Genomic DNA, 10264 nt, shown 5'->3' with positions numbered 1-10264 from the left:
GGCGGGGAGGGGCGCGGGGCTGCGCGCTCGCCCGCGCTCTCTTTCGGTTTGGTCGGCCGCTGGAGGAGAGTGGACCCCCCCCCCCACTTTGAGGCTTTTTCCCCGGCGCCTCCCTGCCGCCCCCCGGTCCCGGCGCGGGGCTCGGGGATGCCCGCCAGCATGTTCAGCATCGACAACATCCTGGCCGCCCGGCCGCGCTGCAAAGACTCGGTGCTGCCCGTGGCGCCCAGCGCCGCGGCTCCCGTCGTCTTCCCGGCCCTGCACGGGGACTCGCTCTACGGCGCCGGCGGCGGCGCCTCCTCGGACTATGGCGCCTTCTATCCGCGCCCGGTGGCCCCCGGCGGCGCAGGCCTCCCGGCCGCGGTCGGCGGCTCCCGCCTCGGCTACAACAACTACTTCTACGGGCAGCTGCACGTGCAGGCGGCGCCCGTGGGCCCGGCCTGCTGCGGGGCCGTGCCGCCGCTGGGCGCCCAGCAGTGCTCCTGCGTCCCGACGCCCCCAGGTAGGGTCGCGCTCTCGCCGGCCTCCTCCGCCTGCCTCGGTCCTCAGTCCCTAGAGCGTGGGTGGGCGGCGGCGCTTGCTATTTTCACTTCGCGCAAACTTTTCTCCTTGCAAAAATAAACTTTCCCCACCCTCCCCCTCCACTTTTTTTTTTTTTTTTTTTTTTTTTTTTGCCGATCGGGCACGGGGGATTGTACACTTGCTGCAAACTTTAGGCGAGAGTTAGCGGAAACTGTAACTTAGTGCCTGCATGGGGAGACTAGGCTTTTGGGATTCCCTAGCTGGCTTTGGGAGTGTGCGCGTGGACGCTCTAGCACGCTTCCCCCATTTCCCTGCATCTTCGGTTTCCGCGCACCCCCGCTTCCCAGCACCCCCTTGCAGAGGATTTTCCAGTCGGAGTGGGTCGCGGACAGGCGGGCTGGCGTGTGCGCCCCGTGGCAAGGAAGGCGGCTGACCGTGCGTCTTACTCTGTCGCAGGCTACGAGGGCCCCGGCTCGGTGCTAGTGTCCCCAGTGCCGCACCAGATGCTGCCCTACATGAACGTGGGCACCCTGTCGCGCACCGAGCTGCAACTCCTCAACCAGCTGCACTGCCGGCGGAAGCGGCGGCACCGCACCATCTTCACGGACGAGCAGCTCGAAGCGCTGGAGAACCTCTTCCAGGAGACCAAGTACCCAGACGTGGGTACCCGCGAGCAGCTGGCCCGGAAGGTGCACCTCCGCGAGGAGAAAGTGGAGGTGGGCGCGCCTGCTGGCCCTCCATGGCGAGATCGGGCCCCCGCCGGGTTTGCTCGGTTCTGCTCGGGTCTCCCTGAACTTGCAAAACATCCCGTGGAGGCCCGGAGGCTGCTGGAGGGCGCTTTAGGCCCAGGAAGTTGAATGGAAATGCGGAAGCGGGAGCGAGTCTCCTGTCCTTTTGTTGGCGTGCGCGCGGGGTCCCCGGGTTCCGAGCCCACGCCGGCGTCACGCGCGGCCACGGAGGGCCCCGGGGGTGCCCCGGCCGTGGGGGAGCGCGCCTTTGATCTTAACCGTTGTTTTGTCCTCCGTTGCGCAACAGGTCTGGTTTAAAAATCGCCGTGCCAAATGGAGGCGGCAGAAGCGGTCCTCGTCGGAGGAGTCGGAAAACGCCGAGAAGTGGAACAAGGCGTCGTCAAAGGCGTCGCCCGAGAAGAGGGAAGAGGAAGGTAAAAGCGATTTGGACTCGGACAGCTGACGGCCGCGGGCCGGCTGCGGCTCTTGACTAACTCGAAGGACTTGCACAGACAGACGATGCTACTTTCTTGCACACGCGCTGCCTTGCGGGAGGGGGCCGAGAAAGAGGAACGAGGAGCTGTAAATAGTGTACAGAGCCCGGAGGGTTGGCGCCTGGGGTCGGGGGTGCGCAGGGGCTCGAGCCCCGAAGTCCAAGGCCGCCAGCGCCTCGCTCCCCACCGTAGTATTTATAGTTAAGTTAACGGTGACGATACAATAAAGTGATGGCGATGTAGTCGGGCCACATTCTGTATTTCATACCCACCGCCCCCCACCCCCATCTGAGGCCCAGAAAAGAAATCTACGTAGTTTGTAGCTTCAAATGAAAAAATTGGGCAGCTCTGTCCGGGGGAAAAAAAAGAAAAGAAACCCTGGATATGAAGCAGTCGCAGGACGGATGTCTTGGTTTAAAATCCCTTTCGTCTCTAGGAAGGGGTGGAGAGGGACTTTGCCGGGCTGCTGGGGTGGTAGCATTGCCCATGAGAGGGGACAGCATGGGGTTCCTGCTCCCCCTCGCCCACGGGGAGAACCAGGACTCTTTTCCTCCTTGCCGCCTAGGGAAGCCAGAGCGAGAAAGCAGGATCCGCCCTGGAGCTGGGGGATCCGGGAGCCTCTCCAGAGCCCGCTCATGGGTCCCTGTTCCCACGAAATCCCCAGGCCTGAGGGTGGAATTAGGTGGCGGGCGTGCCTCCTTCCCGACACTTTTCTCACTTTTCTGGATCTTTCATGGCCACTCCGCCGCTCTGAGCCGGCACGTCTCCTGCCTGGCGGCTCTCAGCTGCGGGTCCGCAGAGCCTAGTCGGGACCCCGGCCATCGCTGGCCCCACGGTGCTTTAGCCCAGGCATTTGGGGTGGCCACAGGTACCTGCCCTGAGTTCTGGGGGCCACCCGGGTATAAGAGTGCCACGCCGGGGCAGTGGCGGTGCTGACGCCTTTGGTCTTCTCCTGCCACCGCCGCCGCCCAAGGTCTCCTATCTGCATTAGCTGGGGTCGCCGCGGCTGGTGCGCTGGTCAGCAGCCTGTGAGGGATGGAGAGGCCCGGGAGCTTTCCCGTGTGGTGCCTGCTGAGCACTTGGGCCAGGGATGAAGACCAGAGCGTGCATGCTGTATGGTTCCCCAGCCCACGGGGCCGGGGTTAGGGTGGGTGGAGGCCAAGGGCCCGCAGAATTGGTTTTGAATGTTTCTACTTTACTGATTCTACAACAAATCCATTTTATAGATAAGGAAGCTAAGGCTCAGAGAGCTTCCCGGCTTGGCTGATGGGGGTGCTGCCCAGGGAGCAATGACCTTGTTCTTCCTTTTCGGCTGCCTGCCTCCGGTATTTAGTGCGAGGTCCCTCCAGGGGAAGGCTGTGTGCATCCTGGCTGTGGACTGGGCCCCAGCAGAATAGCCTTTCCCAAGAGGCGGTATTTTTCCTACAGCTTTTTTATGTTTAAAAGGTAAAAGTAATTCCTGAAGCAGGTGAAAAGACACTTCGGAAGTAGGAAGTGTCTCTCCCCTTATCACCTTTTGAATAAGGAATATCTCTAGATGGAAGTAGGAGACAGCCAGGTCTGCCTCAAGGGTCAAGATTGCCTTGGTGCATGTGTGCCCTTGAGCAAATTATGGAACCCCTTGCTGTTATGGGCTGTAAAATGGGTACAACGATAATGTCTGCTCCCCAGAGCTAGTGTGGACATTAAAGGCATGGCCTCCTGTGTAATAATAGCTTGCATGGGGGAAATCGTTCAACATGGCTACTTATTTTTTTTTTAATACGTACTATTATGGTTTATATTGTATCGGACCCCGCACTTCAGGATTTTTTTTTTTTTTTTTACATTTTCTCCTTTTACTTGTCAAGAATTCTGTGATGGGGAGTTTTCACCAGTTTACAGACGAGGAAGTTAAGGATCAGGAAAGTGAAATACTTTTAACAACATTTGGTTTTAGAAAGTAATCGTCTTTGCCCAAGTGAGTCTTAATACTATAATTGGCCATGTTTCCACTAATGCTGGTTCTGGTGAGAGATAGTCAGAAGCCATCAATTTCAGATGAATCTTGCAATGGCTGTTCTAGATCTTCCTTAGACCTCAGGCTTCCATGGCCTGGCCTGCCCTGCACCCCTCCTCCTTCACTGCTGTCCCTAGGTCTTGTCCTCTGTCCCATAGGAGAGGGGTGAGCCTGCAGAGGGATCCAGGAAGAGCTCTGACTTCCACCCTTCCTTCAACGCTCCATTAGTCTAGAACATTCTAGACTAGTAGGACAGAAGTGGGTGGCATCATTCCAGCCTGAGCCATAAGACATTCTGGAACTCTCTCAACCTCTATGTCTCTTTGTCCGTGACTCGCCCTGCCCTCGGACTCCCTATAAACAGGGATCTTTCTTTTTTTTCTTTTCTTTTCTTTTCTTTTCTTTTCTTTTCTTTTCTTTCTTTTCTTTTCTTTTCTTTTCTTTTCTTTTCTTTTCCTTTCCTTTCCTTTCCTTTCCTTTCCTTTCCTTTCCTTTCCTTTCCTTTCCTTTTTTCTTTCTTTCTTTCTTTCTTTCTTTCTTTCTTTCTTTCTTTCTTTCTTTCTTTCAATCTGCATTTGTCTAGTCTGGAGTGGTGTGGTGCCCACGTCAAGTGACGGGAGAGAGGGATTGCAGGAGGAGTAGGGTCTCAGACCTTCTTCCCCCAGAAACACCTGGGGCCAAACCAGGACAAGTAGAGGGTGCAGGGGGTGCGTGGGCGGGGGAGGAAGACCCAGAAGGGGGCTCCCAGCTCCTGGGGAAGACGCAAGGTGGCAAAAGAGAAATCTTCCCCGTCTAGGGCTCCCACACTGGAAGATCCTGCAAAGTGCTTCAGCCTTGGCCCAGGTCGCGGGAAACAAGTATAGTAAACGTCTGGAGTGAAGAGGGAAATGTCAGGATGGTCTAATTATATATCGTCCACCCACCTTTTTCTGCATTCCCCGGCCAGCTGTGAGGCTCCGACTTTTGTCTTAACCTGGCTGCTGAAGTCAGGGAGGGCCAGATAGTGTCAAGGGAGAGAAGGCCCTGGGCCTTCAAGAGCCGCCCTTGGGCCCTGTAATTATCTTTGGCGGAAATTCGGATCCCAGTGTTGGAATGTGGTGTATATGCATGTTGAGAGGGGTAAGGCATAGGGCAAGTGACTGCGTGAGCGGCCTGTAGCCTGTACCACACCTTTGCCCCCGAATGAAGGTGTTCTCCCCCATTTGACAGTGGAGCAAACTGAGGCACAGAGTTAACACAAAGGGCCAAAATGAGAATGGTCATCTTGAAGGGACAAGGCTCTTAACAATTTCCGTAAATCAGGCTGCCGCGCAGAACTGGGTGTTCTTTTTGGTGGTGATACAACCGTGGGTAAAAGTTCACCAACAGCAAATGATGCAGGAGTGAATGCACTTGCCCCTGGGGCACATAGGAATTAACGTGCCCTAAAGTGCCGGAAAGATTCTGGGAAAGAAGCATAATGAGAATTAAAACCCCTCAGAGGGGTCTAGCGCTTTTCAGTGCAAAGGCCTTCCACAAACATCTCTGGCCCTCAGGGGGTGAGGACCCATTTTGCAGATGGGCAGTAGACGCCCAGAGAGACTAAATGCCTTGCCTGGGACACATAGTAAATGGCACAGCCAGCCCTGAAAACCCCAGACCTGAGCGCACCCTCCCACACACCTCTTGGGATGGTCGCAAGGTATGAGGTTATGGCTTCCAGCTGCCAAGGTCACTTGGGCCAAGGAGGGCCCTGGCTGCAGGCAGCTGACAAGGAAAAGGGAGCGTGGGGGTGGGGGAGGGGTGCAGAAATGGGATTCTCAAGTTCTGGGTATACCGCACGCAGGGTATGTTCTCACTGTTCTCGCAGTGAGCTGGGCATGGGTGGTGGGGGGGGAAAGGACTCGAAAACAGTCGCTTCACAAACGGCACCCCTGGAGTGTGTGTCTCCATGACGGTTCTTGAATCAAGTTGCCTTTTGCTGACTTTTGAACTTTGAGCTCCTGTCTTAAGCCTTGGCGTGAAGGGTGTCATTTTAATGGGTACGTGTGAGATGCAGGCTGGTTGATTTCTTTCCCGTCTCTTTGTGTTGGGGGTGGTGGCGATTGGAGGCTGGGAGGTAGAGGTCGTGGGGCGCTCTTTCTGCATTGTGTGGGGTTGTAAGTGACTCAAGGAAAATTATTCACTCGCCAAGACCCTCAGCCAGAGCTCCCCGGTCAGGTCCCTCAAATTCCCTTTCCCTTGTTCATTGCACACCGCAAGTGCAAACCTCCACCTTAAGGGAGACACAGTCCCGGCCTGGGGAGGGCAGGGTAACTTGAGCGCGCACTTGGGTGGGGCCATGTGTTCCCCAATTGGGAGTGACCCGGAAGAATTTCCTTCCTCACCCGCACCTGCACAATGGGTTTGAGTGGAGGATTAGAGATAATGTAAGAACCCAACAGAGTGTCTGACACATTTATTATTGAGTGCTTTGAAAAACACCCTCAGATTGGCCGGATAAGGCCCTGCATAAGTAGGTTGGAATTAGGAATTAAGGAATACACCTTGTTTTTAATTATTGCTGGTTTAGGAGTTTATGGGTGACCGCAGGACACAGACTGTAATGAAATTAAATGTGACTGCCATGGATTTAAGACAGGGAAGCATCTGATAAGGTATAATAGGTTGTATTCTCCCTAAGAGGTTTAGGACAAGGAGATTTAGAGTGAAGGCGAGAATCTGGCCTCGGTTTGGATCCCGTTTCTAAGTTTTATGAAAAGACCTTGAAGTTTTTCAAAAGTAAGATGAAAACAAAATGCAGCAGCCTGTGCAAAGCTCCTTGAAAGTTCTGGAAGAAATAGAGCCAGCTGGGTCTTTTGATTGCGGAAGCTTCTCGCTTATTGGGGGGGGGGGGCGGGAAAAACGGTGTGTCCCCGAGGCCCGTCCCCAGAGCCGTGTGACAACATACAAGACCAGACCTGTGGCTTAGTTTTAAATCCGGGCGGGGGTGGGGAGGGGTGAAGCGCCATTGTCCTTGCAATCCAAATGACCCACGAAATAAACAGGATGAATTATGGCATGTTGTGGTATTTTTAAGTGGGTCTGTAATTTTTGGATCCCAGCAGCCCTCATTTGTTCTCAAGTGTCCAGCCCTTGGAAGCATCAGTGAAGAGAGATCTTAAGAATCCCTCTCGCGAACCCTCCGCTCTCCCTTCAAAGTTCATTCCGCTCTGTTTCCCTAATTCTGAGGTCCTCTGGAGTCGGCTGCCCAGGTCGTGCACCCGGGTCCAGCCGAGGGAGCTGCATTTTGCCGAGCATTTGTACTCCCCTCCTTAACCTGAGCCGATTTAGAGAAGCTATAATTAGTGAGATAATTTTAGCTGTGATGGACAGAGTTCCGAAATGTCCATGTCATTTCCTCCCTGACCTGCCAGTTGTGCAATACTGAGCCCAGGAACCGTTTCCACCCCGTTGCGTTATCGGGGAGGGCGAGCGCAGAAAATGCCAGCACAGGTTAAGGAGACAAACTCTCTTTGGTAAGTGAGTTAAGTCTGAGCTCCTTCCCGGGCGTGAACATTCTTTCCTTCGGCTATTGCTATGTTTCCGGTGCTCAGAACTAACACATGGTAACTTGTTTAAAAAACTTTCTGGGGGGGAGGGGAGGGAGGGGGAGAGACAGAAATCTCTTAAAAGTAAGGATTTTTCGGGGGAAAAAACCCTGTGATGTCCAGCAGCCTGCAGCGAGGACTACAGCATGCCACAGGTGCACGTGGCGAAGAATTGATCCGCGGGCAAGGGCATCCGGCCAGACGGGGTGAGCTTGTGTCTCGGGAGGGTCCCGCACCCTCCAGGTAGCGGCTCACGGCAGGACAGCCTTGGGGCCAGTGTGGTCTGAATCACACCCGCCAGTGTTTGACCAGCCAGCCTCACTGTGACTGTCTGCTTTCATCGTGTCCCAAACAAATTATTGACATCACCCGGCAAGGACAAGAGGCGCTTCTTTCCAGATGGAGTATGGTTAATCCTCCTTTGAAAATCCTCAAAGTGCTAACTATGGGACCAGAGAACTAAAACTGCCCTTCTCCAAGAAACAGGGAGGCCCAGAGCATTTGGAAAGCCCCCTCTGCGAGAAAGACTCAGAACTCTGTGAAGTCGGAATCCCAGCTAGCTGTTTCATCTGAAGATGTTCCGACTCAGGCCAGATGGCTGGGACATTAGGGGGTGCGCATGTTCAACGTTGTTTTGTATTTGAGGAATAAATATTTAAAATCTGAAACCAAGTGAATCACTTTCTACTGAAGTGGGCAGGGCCGCAAAGTCGTGTGTGCCCGTTGATGTCCCCTGCTGTCCTGAACATAACCCCAGCACGCGTGATTCCTGCCACACTCAGAACCTTCAAAGGAGGGTGTCCTCCCCCCCTGGGCTGGTGCAGGACGCCGGGAGCTTGGTGGCTCTTCTTCCTCTGCCTTAGGGTTGCTGTTTCTGTTTCATGCCTGCTTCTGCGCCCAGACGCCCGAGGTGCTTGGGTGAACGTGGAGAGACCCCCACCCCCGTCCCTTTGTCCCCCGCTGGATGAAACCCCTTGGTTTTGTTCCACTTTTGGCCCGTGCGGGAGCTGGTCTCTGATACAAAAGGGAGCAGATGAAAACTTAACCCTTTTCCTGACTGTTAATTAAAACTGAAAAGATCGTAGGTCTTTATGGTTTATTTTTGTCCTTATAGAAGACGTGTGTGTGTGTGTGTGTGTGTGTGTGTGTGTGTGTGTGTAGCATTTCTTTCTTTCTTTTTTTTTTCACAGAAGAAAGATTAGTTTTTGCAACTCCCAGGGGGTGTTGTAAAAAAATGTATCTTATGTTAGTTTCGGGATTGACAGTTTCTTCATCATTTTCCAGGGCATGTCTTTATCTAATCCCTTCTAAGCCTTAGGAGTCAGGGGGGAGGTGGTTACTGTCATCTTGTTACATAATAGCAGCTACTTCGACAGCTTTTGCCCTGGGTCTGGCCTGCCTTGTTCTGCTTTTGTCATCTGTACTCAATTAATCCCATCCAGGCCCCTGCGAAGTTGGAATTATTGTCACCGTAAAGCACAAGGTGAAATGACGTGTCTATTCAAGGAAGTTTGAATCTTAGACCCCAAGTGCAGTTCTCTGTCTACACTGCCAGACTTTCTTAATAAGGACCAGCCAGGAGGGCTGGGTTCGAATCTCTGCCTGGTCACCAGCAGGCAATGTCACCTTGAAGCTTCAGCCCCCTCCTTTCCAAAATGGGGGGATTATCATTTCCTGCGGCACATGAAAGACACCTGCGGGTTTTGCAAATGCCAGTGATGAATCACAGTCGATATATCAATGCGGGAGTCATTGTCCTAAGCATATAATCAAACAACATGTTTATGGAAGGCCTTCAGCAAAACAGTAGTAATGATGCCCCTCCCTTCAGGCCACAAATACTAAGAGGGTGCCCCAGTCTCTGCTCAGTGCTGTTCTAGTTGCTGGAGAGCCAGCCTCCGTCCTCCTAGAGCGTGCTTGCAATGGGAAGAGACAGTCACCCACCAAATAGGTTGTCATTTCGGACGGTGCTAGGCAAGATGAAAACCGAGTCTGCTGAGGAGAAGGAAGGGTGCTAGGGGCTGGGGCAGGATTTGGGAGATTTTACGGCAGGGTCTGAGGTCTGTGTGGTGAGGGGATTAAATGCCATCTCAAGTAGTCCTCCAGAGCAGGGGTGGGCAGGCTGCAGCCCGAGGGCCAGTCTGGCCCCCTGCCTGTTTTGTCAATAAAGTTTTATTGGAACACAGCTGTGCCTGGTTCATTTGTGTATTGTCTGCGGTTGCTTTCCCTTGTAAAGGCAGAGTTGAGTAGTTGCAGTAGCAGCTATAGGGCCCGCAAAAATTGAAACTATCTGCTGTCTGGTCTTTCACAGAATAACTTTGGTGACCCCTGGTCTGAAGTTTCGAGCTTAAACCGAAGATGAAGACTTTGGCTAATAGGGGATGGGGTGAGAATTTGTACCTGTTTGCCTAATGCTTCATTTCCTTTCTCTGTGGTTTCAGCACAGTGTCAGGCCCCTGTGACGGGACTGGGGGCCGGAGGGTCGGCTAGAAGGCGGATCTCGTAGGACACAATATGGTGCCTGAGGCCTGGCATCAGGCCTGCTGCTTTCTCGGTGACGGGCAAGAAATAACTTTAGAACAATGGGAAGCAGGATGTCAAGAAGTGTAAAGTCAGGTGGCATTGACTAGGAAACCAAGAGGGAAGATCGCCGCAACCACAGAAGGCTTCCTGGAGGAAGTGTTCGTTGCAGGGGAGTTAGCATGTGGCCAGGCGGAGCCAAAGCACCAAGACAGGCAGGTATGGTGGCAGCAGGGAGACCAGAGAGGAGGCTGACCGGCCCTCCCATGCCAACGTCTCCGTGTACGAGCTAGCTCCCTCCACTCCCCCAATGCTTGCCAAGCCCCTGCTGAGTGCCGGACAGGCCTTCCGGGTGAGTCGTGTCACAGACGTGAAGGGAGCGGTGTCTGTCCTCAGGCGTGGGACTCCGGCTGCTCCAATACTAAAGGACTG

At 54.0% G+C, this 10264-nt stretch overlaps 1 protein-coding gene across 1 annotated transcript; it reads left to right on the top strand.

Moving 5' to 3' along the window:
* The first annotated feature begins 33 nt into the window (after positions 1-33).
* On the top strand, positions 34-1991 carry GSC (goosecoid homeobox). The gene is made up of 3 exons (XM_023255997.2): positions 34-502; positions 979-1238; positions 1558-1991. Exons 1-3 carry the CDS (start codon positions 148-150, stop codon positions 1711-1713), a joined length of 771 nt encoding a protein of 256 aa, XP_023111765.1. The 5' UTR covers positions 34-147; the 3' UTR covers positions 1714-1991.
* Positions 1992-10264: the final 8273 nt, after the last annotated feature.

Source organism: Felis catus, chromosome B3 (assembly GCF_018350175.1).
Source record: "Felis catus isolate Fca126 chromosome B3, F.catus_Fca126_mat1.0, whole genome shotgun sequence".
NCBI classification, from domain to species: Eukaryota; Metazoa; Chordata; class Mammalia; order Carnivora; family Felidae; genus Felis; species Felis catus.
Note: the sequence above shows the minus strand (reverse complement) of the source record. Positions and strands in the feature narration are given on the sequence as shown.

What these genes read in the sequence shown, in the direction of transcription:
- GSC (XM_023255997.2), top strand. Translation starts at nt 148, where the DNA reads ATGCCCGCCAGCATGTTCAGCATCGACAACATCCTGGCCGCCCGGCCG. An exon ending in CTGCGTCCCGACGCCCCCAG is followed by an intron (nt 503 to 978) that starts GTAGGGTCGCGC and finishes ACTCTGTCGCAG; the next exon opens with GCTACGAGGGCCCCGGCTCG. An exon ending in TCCGCGAGGAGAAAGTGGAG is followed by an intron (nt 1,239 to 1,557) that starts GTGGGCGCGCCT and finishes GTTGCGCAACAG; the next exon opens with GTCTGGTTTAAAAATCGCCG.